General features: G+C 39.9%; 2 protein-coding genes across 2 annotated transcripts; one reads left to right on the top strand and one right to left on the bottom strand.

The window, feature by feature from the left end:
* The first annotated feature begins 6387 nt into the window (after window positions 1-6387).
* Window positions 6388-14769, top strand: LOC112562375 (KICSTOR complex protein C12orf66 homolog). Its single transcript, XM_025235617.1, has 11 exons — window positions 6388-6656; window positions 7176-7332; window positions 7982-8134; window positions 8485-8690; window positions 9540-9677; window positions 10183-10321; window positions 10812-10904; window positions 11093-11187; window positions 11464-11629; window positions 12885-12971; window positions 13553-14769. Exons 2-11 carry the CDS (start codon window positions 7219-7221, stop codon window positions 13724-13726), a joined length of 1365 nt encoding a protein of 454 aa, XP_025091402.1. The 5' UTR covers window positions 6388-6656; window positions 7176-7218; the 3' UTR covers window positions 13727-14769.
* A 332-nt stretch (window positions 14770-15101) lies between these two features.
* LOC112562376 lies at window positions 15102-16986 on the bottom strand. The gene is made up of 2 exons (XM_025235619.1): window positions 16446-16986; window positions 15102-15852 (listed from the first exon to the last, which is right to left on the bottom strand). Exons 1-2 carry the CDS (start codon window positions 16733-16735, stop codon window positions 15237-15239), a joined length of 906 nt encoding a protein of 301 aa, XP_025091404.1. The 5' UTR covers window positions 16736-16986; the 3' UTR covers window positions 15102-15236.
* Between the last annotated feature and the right edge of the window lie 1022 nt (window positions 16987-18008).

Below are 18008 nucleotides of genomic sequence, written 5' to 3'. Positions count from 1 at the left end.
GCTGAAGTTCTCCACTTACTCGAGGATAATTGTGAGGACTGTTGTTAAGAATGATGAGGGAGTTTGGGGGAGGGGTAGCCGATCACACACCCTCCCTTCTCTCGTACAGTAGTTTCGACGAGTCACAATGAGAGAGAATTCCGTTGGCAGCACGAAAAGTCCCCTCCTCACCTCCTCCTTGGCTTGATGGTACCCACACGAACCGTGTACACACAAACAAACAAACAAACCTCCAAATACTGTCTTGGGCAATCATCACTTGGCGCAGCATCCCGTGTGATGTGACATGGCGGTCACTGCTGACAAAAATGATGAACTTTTTTTGTTTTGTTTTCTTTTATTTTCTTTTAGTGCATTTCGGAAAAATGCATTCGCACCCACCGCAACATACCGCAGCATAAAACCCATAAAATCTGTACATGTAAGCTAAACAAACAAATGTCCAGCTGCAAAAGACGTTACCCTGTTATGTCAACATTTCTCCTCGTATTGCGAGGTTACAGAGAGACAGAAAAACAGACATACACACGAGGCTAAGGCATTCTGAGGGAAGGAAGACCAACGGACAGACGAGAGAAAAGAAAGAAAATTAGAGAAAGAAAGAAAGGAATTAAAGAAGGAAAGAGAAAATAAATAAAATAAAGAGAAAAAGGAATGAAGGAAAAAATTCAGAAAAATAAATAAAGCAAAAAAAAGAATGAATGAAAGAAAGAGAGAAAAAGAAAAAAACATGAAAAAAAAAAGGAGAAATCACGAAAAAATCGAGAAAAGTAACGAAGCAAAATAAATAAACAAGCTATCAAAATAAATAAGCCACCAAAATAATCAAACAAAAACAAAATAAATGAACAAATAAACTACTAAACTAAACAAGCTACTAAAATAAAAAAAAATAGCTGCCAAAATAAACAAACGAACAAGCTACCAAAGTAGGGGAAAAAAATATCAAACAAAATAAACGAAGGAAGGAGAAATAATCATTGACAGAGACAAAGAAAGAAAGAGCACAGACGATCGTCTAGTTCGTTGTGTATCGCTACAACTGCTACATTCACAGGAGGTCGTCTTCAGAGAGCCTATGGGACCTCAAGTGGTCTTCACAACATCAGCCTCTACTTAATTAAGTCAGAGTCGGACACGAACCACGCGCCGAGACGACCACGAGAGGAGGAGAGACTGTCAAAGAAGCAATACGATGCACGAGCCAGCGTCTGCAGACATTATTTTTATTACAGCTGACCCCATGGGGTCACCCGAACCCATCAAATCATGTGTCGAGTTCCTACAAAGCGTTAAGAGCGCTCAAAGTTTAGGACTGGGCCACGTTGCATGAATATTGTGTACGACTTCATGCATGTGTGTGTGAGCACGTGTACTTCTATGTCATATTTTTTTTCCCGGAGGGGAGGGGAGACTGTTTACCCTCAACTCTGCCAACGAAGCCTTGTCAGTGGGCGACAGTGGGAGAAGAGGTCAGAGACTGTAAGATGAGGAGAAGAAGACGATGCGACAGGAAGAAAATGAAGACAAAAACGAAAACGTTATTATATGACATACTGAAGCCGAATGAAGGAACGCAGCAGACGAGGCCACGCCGTGAGATCTTAAATCTTGCATTTACAAGGACACCCAAGATTACTTTGACATACTAATCTTCATTTCGTCAACAGCCACAAAGAACGGACCTTTCATCCGTAGCATCATCATCCAACCGTTCCACAGATCATTCATTCTCCAGTTTTGAATCTCTTGCTCAGTGTGATGGCATTCTTGTCGTCCTGGGTTCCGTGCTCAGATCGTCAGTGTCAGCGGCATCCCCGCTCTGCCAAATGGATTCCACCCTCACTTTCACATTCTTCAGCATGCAGTCTCTCATTTCAATCCAGGTAAGAATGCCTCCAAATGGGAGCCACGTGTCACGCCATCCAGTGGTCTCTGTATTAACCGGGATAATTACAGCTTTGTCGGATCTTACCCACTTTTTTTTATTATTGTTGTTTTTCAACACACCAGACGTAGGGGCCTGGTGGTGGGTAGAAGGAGGGTATCCCTAATACCTCAGTGTCAAGCCCGTGTGAGTCATTTTTATTCCGGGGGAAGTCTTTCGGGTCGTTTCCCCAGGTGGAAGGGTTTCTGGCTGATACATCTACCCAATTTAGGTCTCATTACCTAACAACTTTCTGCTCGGTAAACACTACAGGAGTTCCAGTTCTTCTCTGTGTTCCACCCGTCTCTATCTTTCAGGATGTCACTTGCGGCTTTACAAGAAAAACAACATCCTAGCGGGTGCTTACCCAGGCACGTGAGCTTGCCAAGGGACTGTTGTCGACATAGCCCTCGTGTGATCCGCTTTGACATCTCCTTGTGAAAACCTTCGTTTTTCTTTCTTGTCTTTGTTGATAATGGACCCACGTTAGTCGTGGTGTCAAATGTCGCACGTTGATCCACGTGAGCCAGGCAAAGCCTCTTGACGACATTTGACACCCGGGTATTTGTCACTTGCATGTACGGGAGGATCCTTGCCTGAGGGCTGTAACGGGTAGTTCGGGTACTTATCTCTGGCAGCTGAGGCTCGCTCGGTCTGCTGGCTGAACTACACTTTCTCGCCTTTTTCCTCATTCTTCTGCTTTTTCATCATCCTTCCACGCCTGCACACATATTTACACACTTGTATACAAGCAAGCAAGCGTACACACACGCACACACACAGATTTAGCTATACTGATCTACTATGGGCGTATTCTGTCATCCAGAATAAATGACCACGTGTGCACAAAAGACGAAATAAGCTGATACAAGATTTGTATGTTTGTTTTTGTTGTTTGATTGTTTTTTTACCTGCCCGTGATGAGACCGTCATAGTGGGGTGCTTTAAAAAACAAACAGCGCGTGCATAAAAAAGAAACACGAGCAGACAGAATGGAGAGAAAGAGAGAAATACAATATCATCGCTAGCGAGGAAAATCCATTACGACGTCCGTATCTTGAATAATACAAATGAGCAGACTGTTTACTCCTGTGCTCATTAATTCATGCCACACACACAAAAATCCACACTGATACAGCAAATATTTACGTGTAACCCGTACAGCACTCTCCAGCTGCCTGGGTGAACATTAAAAAGAAAAGAACGAACACACACACACACTGCCAGCCTAAAGACATTGTAAACTGTTCTTACACCTGTCACTACATTTTTAGCGAATTGATAGACTGCTGTTTGTATGTTGTTCATCTGTAGAAGACCATTGTGAAGTCATCTCTTTATGTGTTTTTCCCACAGTCTCTAATTACACTAAACACTAACTGGTTGAAGAGGGCCGGTGCATCATGTGTAGCCGCTGCAGCAGCTCCTCGAGAAGAACTAATTCTTGAGATTTTGTCCAAATTGTGTTAGTGGCTCTTGATAAAGACTAATGATGCTAAGAGTTTATCAGAAAGAAAGTGATTTTCTTTCTTTTTTTTAAGTACATTAGCTGTTTTAGAGATGTCTTTTTAACCCACTAATTACAAATCTTTAAAAGTTTTTTTTTCGTTGTTCTTCGTGGAACATCATTGTAACTGTTTCGTGCGCATGGAGCTTGCTTGCTGGCCGAGATTTTGTGCTTTCGTCGTCGTCGTCGTCATCATCATCAATCATCATCATCATCATCATCATCATCATCATCGTCATCATCATCATCATCATCATCATCATCATCATCATCTCCATCAATCATCAATCATCAATCATCATCATCATGGGAAGACATTTCTTTCTCACAGCTACGACATATTATGTAGAAGGCAGAGACCAACCCTCTCTTTCCTCAGCCCTGACCTCTTTTGATAACCAGGTGCTATGGGAGGGATGAGGACAGCGAGGGTTTTCTGGCCAGGGGCCAATCAGATCTCAAAGCAGCAATTTTTCACGCCATATATATATATACAGATGGCATGGAAAGTATCTCTGCAGCTTGAAGCACCCTTGATGACACAAATGCTTTTAAAATGAATGATAAAGATGATTTAGTGATGATGAGGAAAGCTCCTTAGGAGACTTAAGTCTGATATACTTCCAAGTGAAATATTCGAAGCTATTAATGCTTCAAGAAATTGTAATGCAGCAGGAAGCGGTGGGCTTATTGTGGAATTCTTAACAAATAAATTCTGACAGTCATTCCTTTTTTCCCAAAATACTTTACAAAATTATTCTATACAGGTAATTACCGTAGTTCATGAAAGTTTAATTCACACAATTTTTACATTATTTGCAATTGCCTTAAAAAAGCTTATTACTCACAAACAATCATATTTTTTAAATGTTTGATAGACAAATTCAACCCAAGATGACTTACCTTCTTGAAATATTCAGCTTCATAACAAATTTAATTCATTCAAACAGTTCCTCTACTCGCTCTGAAATGATTTCTGCAAGTCCCATACCTAACTCCTAAAGACTAGTTTACGGCAAAACGACGGGATACCCCTGATATAGATCAATATATTTGTAAAAACTATTAAGTGTTGGTTATGTATTTTGTGCATGGTTGTGATTAGATTGTCTAACAAAGCATACAAAAGGTTGAAGATCCTGACATTTTTGTTTCTGCTTTTAAAAAGAGTCTTCATGATTGCTATCAAGATTGGCAATCAAAAATTATCTGTTTATCAGCTTGTAAAAGCCCTCACTCTTTGAACTGGACCTTTGGCCTCATCAATAAAGTTTGTTCGTTCTTTCCTCTGCCTTGACCTCCCTCGCAGAATCACGTGCCTATTTCCATTTCACAGTTGCTAGGGGAGTGAGGTGTTGCTGTGACCGCACTTTTCTCCAGGACGACTGTTTTCTGAAGTATCATCTTTCCCTCTCTGCCTTACATTCCCCAGCCTTCTAAGGAGTCAGGAACTCATTTCACAGCTGGATTGACGGGGGAGGATGCTCATTGTGCCATACAGGGATAGAACCAGGTAGCGAGCTCTCTTCTGGGTTTGGTCGCTGGTGCTTTCTATCCGCTTGGCTACCGCTTCTAGTTGATGACAAACATGTAAAAGAAACATTAAAGTCTAAAATACAATGAGTGCTCTGTTTCTTAAAGCAACAGTGGGAGGAATTTACCGGAAATCTCTTCTTTCTCTGTAACACTTTCGTTTGCCCCATACGGATCTCCGGTTCGTGTTTTCCACAATAGATAAACCAGCCTCCACATTTTATTTCATGGTCACAGCGATGCAGGGAATTTTAATTTGGCCGCATACAGGTAAGAATTCCACCTACACAGAACGATATCTCCCTCACAAGATTTTGCTTACTCTGTATGTATTTCTAAACAAACTTGTATCCGGCTTGCTGGCCCAGAGAAGGCGTCGGTGATGTCACTAGAGGTGCATCAAGTACAGAGGTGGGCAAACTACGGCCCACGGATGTCTTTGGGCCGGCCGGCAGTGCACTTTGTCATATTTTTATTCAGCCTAGGCTAATTTCATTGAAATTTAAGGACAACAGCTTTAGAAATTGGCAGTCCGGTAAAACATTTTACCACAAAGTACAATATAGCAAACAACACGACTGACATTTTTCACGCCATATATATAGATGACATGGAAAGTATCTCTCGTTAGAGAGCATCGGGGCTGCCTTCAAAAGAAAAGCTAGTTTTAAAGTTTGATTGTGACCGAATTCAAACAGCTTCACTTTACACAATAAGTCAACGCTATTATGTATTCATTTGTTGTCCATTCCATTATCACTAGGTTTGTTGTGTAGTTACCTGGCCTGGGTTTCTGGTATTTTACCTGGCCCGCCGCATAGCTTACAATTTTGAGACCGGCCCGCAAAAAGAAAACTTTGCCCACCTCTGATGTGTGGTGACGATGAAAGGGGATAGTTCCGACTGTGCACTTCAAGAGCACTGAGTGAACTGGTTTCACATGCAGGATCCTAGAAATCTCTAGCTAGAAACCATGTGGATATACGAGATAACGGCAACTGAAGAACAGGTCTGTTTCGTCAGATTAGATCAGATCCTCGAGGAAATGTAAGCGGCAACTGCATGGTCAGAGATGTCTACAAAATAAAATAGTTCGTGTATAGTTTTACATCAGAGATTATTTTTTCTCGTATTTTGTACAAGACGAGTTGTTCCCTGGAGTGCGTTTTGCGATACAGTCTAACTATTCAGAGTGCATTAACTGACATTACTGGCGACGTTAACCAGCTGTTTGGCAGCTTCACTGACCCGAAACGTGGTTGTTAGTGTTGTTTAACACCGTGTCCAGCAACTGAGACCAGATCACGGCGAAACATGAAGGGAGAGACTTTGTTATATGGTCTAAGGGAGGAAACAACTGTTGATAAACAAGTACAAAAACATTTGTGATTTCCCTTGAATAGTGAAGTGGATAGAGTTCATTCCCTTAGACTATATTTGCAGAAGTTGAGCTACAAAATGTGTGTGGATTAAACCCAATTGTTTTGTAAAATAGGGACGAAGCATTCTTTGAAATATCAAATGCGTGTAATCCTATCATGTTTATAAGTGTAACATTTTTACAGGCGAGTGGAGAGTAGACCTTTGGTCGTTATGAACTATCAAAGTGTCGCCGCCAGTGGTCTGGTCTTCATTCTGGTGGTCAGCTGACCTGTGGTCGCAAACGCTTTACAAATACTTCAGCTTAGAGTAAGAAATGGACAGTTTGAAGTATTCTAAATTTTTAAAAATTCACAGTTTAGTTATGCTTTAGTGGTGCATTTTGTTTTTAAAAGACATTTATTTTAGGTGTATTTCAGCAATGACATCGTACTGCTTTCAATATAACACCAAGGAAGCAGTCGACTTTGATACACGCAATTGAATAACATCTAGATTCACATAGAGAAATAATAATAATAATAAAGTTTTCCATCTAAGTAGAAAGCTCTGTACAAATGTGACTATTAATTAATAAAAGAAAACATGCACACACAGATCTAAGAAACTTCCAATATATTGTCATAAGTTCACCCATTTTGATACTGATAAACAAAAACACACAACTCGCTTTAAAAGAAGTTGCTGCGTTGTATACCAACTTTCAGTAGTTTAAATGGTATAACATGAAACAAAAACACATAGCATGTCAATGCATATTTAAGTCAACTCCATCCATGTTAATCTGTGTAAAGTCACTCAAAAGTCATGATGTGTTTTCCCCTAAAGGATCTTGTTACAGTGAAATACCTACAGTACACACTGGCTGAAAATGGCCAGTGCATCATGTTTAGCCAGTCCCATGGGTCCACGAGAAGAACTGATTCTGGAGACGTTTTTCTCAAAACTGGGTCAGCTGGCTTTTGATAAAGCCAAGGAGATGATGGTAAGTGTTTACCATGATAGATTTATTGAGTTCGTGCCCGATAAGATTCACACACACATACAATGTGTATATTTATATATAAATTGCTTGATTTGCTGATACATTAAAAAAAATTCTTTTTTTTAAATTTCTAAGCTGCTTTGGGAGGCTCTTCTTAACCCACAATATTCAAGTCTTGAATCCAGTAACCTAGTAACCACAGGGGATATGAAAATCGTTGCTCCAGTACATCTATGGCACATCATTTGGAAGACAGAGACCAACCTCTTTCCATAAGCAGTTACTCTATAGGGGTGAGGAAAGGAGAGTTTTCTAGCCACAGGCCAATCAGATCTCAAACCAGCAACCTTGCACTTCATAGTCCAGCTCTCTCACCACCAAACTATGGAACTTTATTACTCACTGATAATTACAAACTAAAATGGTAATGCATCATATCTTGTACATCCGAGACACATCTCACAGCACCCGAAATTCTGGCAATGATTGTTTGCTTTGTATAGTAATGACCAGATAAAAGAGGACAAGGATGGAATGAGGAGCACAACAGGCAAGTTGAAGAGCACAGCACTCATTTGAATCTATTGCATGAGCTACAGAGCTGAGCTGAATTTACAAACTGATGAAGTAATGAATGGACTGATTTCAGGACAAGGAAAAGGAGGCTCACAAGGCCTTTACAACAGCATCCTGGGGGGCTTTGGTGCAGTGTTTGTCACAGTTTGTCATGGCAGAAAAAATGTATCTATCCTTAAGTTTCCTGGAACAGAAACGTTTTCATGCTATTGGGCGTTCCAAAGATGTGAGTGATCATGTATTTTTCATTCAATTTAGAACTTCAGCTCAGGTTGAGAAAGAAGGGAGAGAGAAGAATTCTCATTTGGCTGACTAGTTCATGTGGATAAAGCCATCATTACTAAAATTGTCTCAACATATTTTTTTCTTCTTAGCATTCTGCATATCCGTACCTTTGCTGTTGATTTAGATTTTGCTTTTTTCTTTACTTTCTCACAATTTTCAAGCATTGTTACTTTAATATTTTTAATTTACCATCTCTCTCTCACTTGCATATGTACACACATATTATTATTTATCCGTAAACTTGTTCGCTTACTAGCAAGTACCCTAGCAGTAAGCATTTTATTTCCACAGAACCTGCGGACTATGCATCTGCTCTTAATGCAAGAATATCAGCGCATGTCAGACTCGGCCCCTTCTTCACCTACCAGTCGTCATTCCTCGCCATCAGCTTCTCTTCCATCACCGTCTCTGTCATCAGCTGAATTTGAGATACTCCTTTCACACCTCTGTGGCCAACTGTATCATTTTCTAGCAGCACGACAGAAAATGGTGGACTTGTATCCTTATATATGCTCTGGTGAAGTGATGTTGGCAAGAAGTCAATCATCAGAACTTATGTTCATGTTTATCCAGCCATAGAAATATTTTACATTAAAAAAAAATGTTTAAAAAATAACATAATTCATGTTTTTCTCAGGTGTAGTCATTTAGATTCAGGATTCTTTTAAAGGTATAAGCATGACCCTCAACATGCAGAGGTTACCCTGTTTTTCAGAGAAGTCAGGTGGAGTTGAAGAGGAGGCAAACATAACTGGAAAGAATGAGTAAAATTTTTATGTTTCATAAGACGCACAATTTTCAGAAATAAGAGGTTAAGTGTCGGTGCGAACAGAAATAAGAGAATTTATTTGTGAAATAGCTGATGGACATTCCTCATTACATGTATAAACAACTGGATGGGAAATAGGAGAAGGCATGGGGATTTGAGAATAACATGAAAGACAAAGTGCACATCAACACCTCATCCAGACACTCTGGTTTGCTGCTTGACATTTATTTTGAAGATTTCTACGGAGATGTGAACATAATGTCATGTAACAAAAGGACACAAACCACGAATTCTTTACAACCAAAAAAAAAAAAAGAAACCCAGAACGATGTGTCTTTGAGTTCATCAAGTCATTGATTTGGTTTGAACAGATTTCTCAGTAAATGTATGTTGATCAAGAGCCAAAGTTTGACTGCCTGGTAGAAATAATTAGAACTCCTATGGCAAATGAAAATGCTCAATTAAAAAAAGTTGTAATAAGTGTTTTAAATTGTGTTTATGAATGCTTAGTCACATCCAGCTGCAAATTAAATCCTTGAGTCATGCAGTGTTGAGAAGTCCTTAACTGATGATGTAGTTACGAGCAGGTGTCAAACCTAGGAGCTCATCGGCACATGAATTTTGAGGATTTGTCTACGATGGTGAATCACATTTTACAGGCCCATGGCAAGGAGTTTCATCACCCATTGCTGTCGCCCCTAAGGAGCTATTTCAAGTAAGCTACAGACTGTTACTGTTTTTCTTTAATGTAACCAATGTTGAGAAGGGGTATATGGTGGTATAATTTCTAATTCAGTAGTTAAAAAAGACCCATCTCTTTACCCAGCCGTTTCTCTTCATTGACTAGATAATTTTAACCAGTAACTATTGAATGTTCATATAGTCTTATCATTATTTTCTACCATATATCAGGTTTTTAAAGTTTTGGAAAGTCATTTTGATGAACAACATGTAGGCTTAAAGGAAAAAATCTGGATAGACTGTGATTAGAAAATGAAGACAAAAAGAGATTTTTCATTCTACAGATAATTTATTCCTTATATGATCTCTTTTCTTGTACATTTACAACTCAAGAATAGATATATAATTATACTCACTTATTAAATGAAAGATAATGCTGACAAACTGTTAACAATTGATACAATAGTTTGAGGGAAACTTGGTGGTTTTACTTTTTAACTGAAGTTAATGCTGAATGCTGGAACCATTTTTTTTTCCAGTTGGGAGTGTGATGTTCTCAGTCATTTGCTTCAAGCTCAGATATTGATGTCTGAATGGCAGTTTCTTCCATCTTTGCTGCAACTCCATTCTGCACACAGCAAACTTCAGGAGTGGCGCAATGCTGCTAATGTGAAAGAGGTTAGCTGAGAGCTAGAAGCCATGCTATGCTTTGCTCAATACTGCTACTTTCAGTTCTGGCTTCAGGTTTGGTTTTTTTCAAATAAACATGTCTGGTTGTGTACACTAATCATTTGACTGAGTTTGTGGTGTTCTCCATTTTCTGCATCAGTACAACACTGTAAAGGTTTGTTAAGAGAAGAAATCAAACTAAACACACAATTTCTGAGATTGCTGTAAATAGCAAGAAACCTACAAATATCAGTTCAAGTCAGGACAAGGTTCAACTGACTTTACCTCTAAAATATTGTGGCAACTGCAGTGAAAGATATCTAAAAAATCATCTCTGGAATTTCTGCTTGGTTGATGGAAGACATTAGGGCTTTTTTTGTTCGAAAGGAGTAGATGCTGGAGTTTGTGTTGTTATGTAGAGGATTTGATTTTTTTAAACACTTTGGAAATAATGAAGAAACAATAACTTACAAGATCTGACTTGGCTTTTTGTCTGCAGTCCAAGAAACCATTTGCCAGTGGGCCAAAAATAAGCACAATGCCAGCTTTATTTCTTTGGCTTGCCAAATTCAAGGGTTTTCTGGTCTCAAAGGTGAATAAATCTCATTGTTTTCATGTAACCTTGATTGGAAAGATTATGGTTATATCGTATTTAGATAAATACTCTGCAAAAGTTTCCTCCTATTACAATGAGAAGAAGCACTAACATGTCAGATGTTAACTGCCTATGAGAAAAAGGTGATCATAGGTAAATTTTTTTCATTTTTTTTTCTGTTTCAGTTCAGTGTATATTTTTATGCCACCCTATCAAAGCATTCAACACCTAACGACATGAAAATGTGGTTGAGTAAAGCTCCAGAAGATTATTTTTCAAAGTAAGTTGACATTTTTCTGCAGCCAAGAAAATACTAGTAATCATAGACCATGACAGCTGGGGTAGAGTGGATGTATATTAACTCAAATGGTTAGTCATGACATCTTGCTAAAATGTGAGATTTTTGTGGCACGAGGCATGCATATTGCTTCCATTTCCTATTAAAAGACTCTTACTGCCTCCTTGAGAATCATCTTTTAGGAGTGTGTAAATTGTAAATAGCATTAAGTACATCATGAAAGATGTTCATTTGTTGCCTTTTGTTTATTTGTCTCAGGATAGTTACATTTCAGAAGCGCTCTGATGCATACAATATTTCTCTTGTCCTGGATACTAATGGACTGAAGAATGCCAGGACTGGAAATGGCTACCACCACCCAGATAGACCTGTGGAGATACCGCAAGGCATGGACAGCTACCCAGCAATTCTGACATACCCTAATGTAAGTAAAGCTAAAATAACCTAAATCTTTATGAGTAGTTTTGTAGTCCACAATTGCACCATGTCATTGCATTCGTGTGTAGTCTGCTTTGCTAGAGGTAATAAAAATAATCAATGATTTATATATAGTTCAGTTCCCCAGCCAATGCTGGACTTATACTTTTAAAAAAGAATAAAGTAAAACAGTCGACATTTTCACAAATGTAAAGACACCATGTCCACATGAAGTAACCAGCGAAAAGCAAACTCAGGACTCATAAGGGTAATTTCAACATGCACGTGAACACACAGAGACACAACATTCATACAAACATAAATTTCTCTACATGTACCCTCACATAACTGTGCACACACATGCACATTCAACTTGTTGGCCTTGTCGATTGCATAATCTTATGTGCCAAATATAAACATCTCTTGTCACTATTACTTAAATCTGCTTCTAAACTAAAAAGGCACATGGCGCTTCTGTATCATTATATCATACACTTCTGAGACTTATAACAAAGATACTGATGATGCAGTCCTCTTCCATCTATTTTGACCTGCCATTGAATAATACACTCTAGCAGCTATAGTAAGGTAAGTAGTATCTTACTACTGGGTGCACTGACTGACACAGCATAAGCCCTGTATAAAGAAGTGAAGCAGAAGAGGAAGTGGTACAGCAGCAGCAGGAAAAGAGAAGTGCAGTCTGAGAGTTAACTCTAAGGCCAATATATATATAGTGATTTAGCATCATAATGCCAGACAAGCATAGCTTGCAAAGTGTATTGCAGCCTGCTCTAGTCTTTCTTGTACAAATAGTTGACAGAGTCTGTGAATGACAACCTTGAGTTTAAGTTGATACCAAATTACATGATTACCTCAACCGCTCAGCTCTTTTGCTCATCAAGAATTAGAGGAACCAACTGCTGTGGAAAGTGCCTAAAATAGTGATGATTTCCTTGGTTTTCGGTGTGTTTAAATGCAAGGAATTGTTTCTGCCATAGAGGGCAAAGTTCTCAGCCTTACATTTGAAAAATTTACAATGAAAACTTTTCAAAACTAAGAGAGATATTCTCCTAGACCTAACTTGAACTTGTTCCTTTGTAGATGTTGGGGGTAGATGTTTGGCAACCACAGATAAAAGATTACCATGTTTTAAAATAAAAAACATCCATTTATTTGTATCTCTCAGTAAGCTTTCTTTTTAGTAAGAGTAACTTACAGGCCATCTTGTTCATTCATCAAAAAAATTAATATTTCAATTTTAGGAGCAGCCCATGGGTCACTGGCCGAATGTCCTGATGCTAATAACTCCAACATGCTTGGCTGAAAAGTGCAGCTACTTCTTCGACTCGGTACTGTACAGTTCTGTGTGTTTACATGTGTGTGCGCACTTCTGTCTCTCTATGCTTCTGTATGTGGTGTGGGAGACTTGTGTGCATGAACATGAGTACATGCATATGCCTTTCTGTGTGTACATATTGTATGTCTAATATGTATTAAGTGTAATATTTGTGTGTCTAGATGCATGTGCAATGGATATGAATACATGATGGCCTGTCTTTCTCTTTCTTTTCTTCCTTTTGCTTCCATGCTTTTATTCTTCCTGTGAATTCTCCATCTTTCCTCCATCACCCCTTCTTTTCAGTATTCTTTCCCCTCTATCTTCATTGACTACTTTCTCTTTCATCCTGTTCTCACCTATTACTTTTCCACAGCAAATAAGATGGGGAAAAAAGATGAAGTAAGACCGATGTAAGAATAACAGCTTTAATTTACCTGGTGCAAGAGTAAGAGTAAACATTCTTAGTTCTGTCCTCTTTGCAGTATACGTACCCATATTTACACCTGTGACATAAAGTATTCAGCACTGGACCATCACAGTTAATATACAATCTGAGTGATGTAATACCACATTTTTTGGGGTTTTTTTTAGAAAGCGCTGAGCACGTACTTCATCGTGAAGATTGATCCACGAATCTACCTGGTAGTGATCTTTGAAACCAAGAAGTCAGAAAAGGACTCTTACATCAACTCATTCCTGACAGATTTTAGTGCACAACTTCGAGGGCACTGGATTCTAGGCAGTCTGAAGTCACCTTTAAAGTAACTTGAGTTCACATGACTATGTGTGTGACAGACTCATCTTTCTCTTGTTACTGCACATGCTCAGGAACCATCCATGGAAAATAAGAACAGGCGCCTTCTTTATTTAGGTAGATCCTTGCAACAGAAAACTGTATTGAAATTGGCAAAACTGTTTTGTGCAATATTTAGAAGAATTCATTTTAAAAGTATGTAGCATAGAACAGTGTGTCTCTTCTAGAATGAAAACGAAAGGAGAAAGAATATGATATGATACACTTTTGCCAGAGAGAAAGGACTGTCTTGGAGGTGGGAAAGAGAAAATTTCATGCTAATAGAATGAATTTAACAAAACTAGCAAATTAGGATAGAGCAAGAGAAGGAGTGTGTTTTGTGTGTGAGGAAGGGGTTGCATGGGTGTGAAAGTGCTTTTGTGAGAGTGTGTATGTGAGTGGATTGAGAAAAACAGTAAAATTTATTTTTATTTAGTCTTTGTAGGTTTTTGCGTTGCCAGGAATTGATTCAATGTATCGGCAGCTTGAAAGAAAGCGCATCCACAAACATTAACATTCTGTTCCCGGGACTCTCGCAAACACGCATGACAGCCTGAAGATACGCAAGCCTTCCCGTAAGAAAGTAAAAGTACAGTGAAATATACCACAAGCAGCTCCAAAAACAAAGGGTTGCGCAGTATGACTGCCTTTACTGCAACAAAAAAAAGGGCAATAAACGTGATATTTCATGAAAAAAACAGTAATGGAGCTAACGAAAAGTTCGGACTATCCCCAGTGGTGAGTACTGCTCATCTCCAGAAATACGGTGTGTATGATAGAGTGCATGTTATGTATATATAGGAGATATGCTGAGAGAAGGAGTGACATTCCTAGTCTTGTCATGTTCAGAATTTATTTCTGTGCTATGCGTTTTTCAATGTAGTTTTATTTATCATCTGTGCTAATTATTTTAATACGATCTAGAGTCCTGCTTTTAGTAAGGTGGTGTGCATTATGTTTTTCATTACATTTCTAATGTAAGATTTGTAAAATTAATAGCTATTGTTTCTTTTTATTGATTTGATGAACTCGTATAGTTTAATTATATTTTTCTCACGCGTACGCGGCGCACAAACACACATATGGTTGCAATCTTTGAACCTATCACGAAAAGACTGCACATTAATTCATTCCTGATAAATTTAGTGCTTGTCACACTCTAAGTGCTCTCTCACCTATGTCCCCCCCCCCCACACACACACACACTGTTTTACTCATAACAAATGAGCTCACATCAGTGTTACAAGGACAGGTAGAAAAAATCTATTTCGGTAAACAACACAAAGAGAAAATTATTTTCTTTAGTTTAATGCAAAACAGGTTATTAAAAATTATCAGCAATATTCAGTATTATGACATATTATTCAGTTTTTTCTCTTGGTTTTCCTGATAGTTTTTCTTCTCTGCTTGTCTGGGTCTTGTCCGAAGAGTTTTAGTAATGCGTACCGAAACCTGGGTCTCGAATACGAGTACAAAAAGGGATTAGCAGCAGCGGACAGGAAGTAGGACCGCATGCAGATATTGTAAATGGCGAAGTAGATTTCGTTCGCAGCGGACGCGGTTGTCCAGGTCCCGGACCGTCGCCCAAAGCACCAGCACAACGAGGGCGGGCACGGTGGAGAGGCAGAAGACGACTGTGGCCAGCATCATCAGCACCGCTACACGGAACCCTTGTCGTCCGATTTCCGACATCGAGCTGGTGTCGAACGTCGTGGGCTTCATCCGCTCCCTCAGGCTGGTGAAGGACGCTGACGCGCTGTTAACCAAGTTCCAACTGAAAAAGGACGACAGCGAGCGCTTGAGGGTGGGTAAGGTGGAAGCGCTGGAGTTGCGTTCGGAGTCCAGGTCGGAGTTGCCGGGGACGCTGAGATAACGGTCGTTGGGAGAGGATACCTCGACATCCTTCCTCTCTTTGCGTGATTTCGACCGACTCGAGGACGATTTCATGGATGGGTTTTTGTCACTACTTTTGAACCCGCTCGTCGTTGGGCTGGGGTCTACCGAATCTCCAACGCTGGCGTCGACTGAAGAACCAATCTCGAAAAGCTGGTGTGGAGGCCTCTCTCCCATGCCTGTTCTTGTGTTTATTTGCCCGGCTCTGTATAGACGACATCAACTATGGATCGGGGCTGTGGTCAACAGCATTTTTTCAATTTATTTAAGTTTTTGAAATGGTCAAACATCTATTTGCCTTTCGACCAGCAGTGTATAATACATATTCAAAGCGAACTAAGTAGTTTACAATGCGTGATCAATGATTATTGACAGTCTACATTAAGTAATCAATATGTATCACTCAACCTACATTAGGTAGTCAATATGTATTATACGGTCTACATTACATATTCTTTTCCATCCCCTTTCTCCCTGACGCCCTATGCCTTTTCCTCTTATTCTAGCCCCCCCCCCCTAATTACGCCAGTGTAGCTGTAAGCACCACCGCCGCCACCACCACTACCACCACCACAACCACTACTACCACCACCGCCGCCGCCACCACTACCACCACCACTACTATTTTTGTCAACGCTATTTCGCGTACTATATGTTATTTTTCTATTGCCGTCATATTCGTTATTTCGTCCGTCCTTTTGTACGTAATGCACACACACACACACACGTACGTTCAGACACACGAGCTCGCGCGCACCACACACACACCAGGAAGCCTAAAAGAATATCGTCTCTTGCCCCGCGGACACATGATGAAAGTCCTCCACTTCTGGTGACGTAACGACGACATCTGGTGTCGGTAAAAGTGGATCGGGGAATATCGAATCTAAGGTCGGTCTTCTCTTCACAGTCTTTAACCAGATTATCCTGATGACCTTGACCTGAATGCAGATCATGGTGATGACGACCAGCAGCCCAGCAAAGATGAAGGTATACACCGCAAGCAGCGTCCAGATGGAGTCTTTCAATTCTGACCTAACCCCACAGTCATAACCTGTATGAGATGTGGAAGGGGAGAGTATGAGCATGAAGGAGGTTTACACTTTCAGCAAGTCGTAAGCATATCAAGAACCCCTTCAAGAATGGACAGACGGACAAGTAAAGTATAAAGAAAAGATAATCCTGGAACAGGCAGCGCACACGCAGTGCATGCACGCTCACAGTACTCCCCAACTGATAATCACTCGTACAAATAAGTAAATACTTTTGCCCTCCCCTTCAACTCACCGCTATCTGTCATCTTATTCGCCACACAAACTGAAGACTTTTCAGAGCACGTCCTTACTTTTCTAACCTGTTAAAATTTCCGAGTTTCATTTTCTTTTTCCCGAAGAGGAAGAATACGGGGATCGAGATGACGAGAGATGCCACGAACAAGACGATGATGCCGGTTAGTTGAGTCTTGCCGCTGAACTGTGGCGACAATGGCCGCGCGACCCTGTTGAACAATTCCACGCTCCACAGCAGAATTGTTGTCATGGAGCCGCACGTAGTCACGGCGATCGTGAAATTCACTAACCTGCACAAGGACGGAACTTAACTATGCGTGAACCCAGGTGAACTCAGGATCACAAATGGGGAAGTGGACGAGGATATGGATTACATGACAGAATGATCTGGACAAAGAAATAATGACAGATGGAAAGAAAGGAAGAAGAAGTGATAATTATCTTGTTTTGATATTTTGGGATATTTTTGATATTTTGAGAATTACAATAGTCATGTTTGGGTAAAACAGAGGCATAAACAATAGTGTGCAGTTTGAATGGAAAGAAACTGATGGTTGTTGTTGATATTGCGTAGCTCAAAAAATGCAGTTCTGCAGGTGCTGGAAACAATGCCACATGTCACAGTAAAACCCAAATTCCTGGCTAAAGAAGCAAATGAAACATGTTGAGCATATTCTGATGGATCTATCCATGGAGTCTGGTAACTTGACTGACTTTTTATCTTCATGAATATAACGTCGTCTTTGCAACATTTTGTTTGGAACTTTTCAAGACATGTGTCACACCCGGAACGAGGTATGTAAGAATCCATCACACTTATTCTCACTCTCGTGGAGAGAGGCGTCTTAGCCACCGTATAACCAACCCCTCGAATCAATTTTTTTTTCTAGGAGAGGGTTCTTTAGGAGTTAAACCACAACAGCTTTAAAGGAGGTAGAGTTAACCCTAACCCTGATGCCAAGCTATATTTGAAAAAAAAGCTGTTAGAATAACCTTGAAATGGTGGATAAAACATCCAAAGGCACACACAGACTTTGCACGGCTGCACCTACACATCGGAGGTAAGGCAACC

The sequence above is a fragment of the Pomacea canaliculata genome, linkage group LG4 (genome assembly GCF_003073045.1).
Source record: "Pomacea canaliculata isolate SZHN2017 linkage group LG4, ASM307304v1, whole genome shotgun sequence".
Lineage (NCBI taxonomy): Eukaryota > Metazoa > Mollusca > Gastropoda > Architaenioglossa > Ampullariidae > Pomacea > Pomacea canaliculata.
This window is presented reverse-complemented; position numbering and strand designations above follow the sequence as displayed.

Coding starts and splice junctions, on each gene's coding strand:
- LOC112562376 (XM_025235619.1), bottom strand. CDS start 16,735: ATGCTCATACTCTCCCCTTCCACATCTCATACAGGTTATGACTGTGGG. Junction 15,853..16,445: donor TTTCATCATGTGTCCGCGGG/GCAAGAGACGAT, acceptor TCGTCTATACAG/AGCCGGGCAAATAAACACAA.
- LOC112562375 (XM_025235617.1), top strand. CDS start 7,219: ATGGCCAGTGCATCATGTTTAGCCAGTCCCATGGGTCCACGAGAAGAA. Junction 8,135..8,484: donor CTATTGGGCGTTCCAAAGAT/GTGAGTGATCAT, acceptor TTATTTCCACAG/AACCTGCGGACTATGCATCT. Junction 10,322..10,811: donor ATGCTGCTAATGTGAAAGAG/GTTAGCTGAGAG, acceptor TTTTGTCTGCAG/TCCAAGAAACCATTTGCCAG.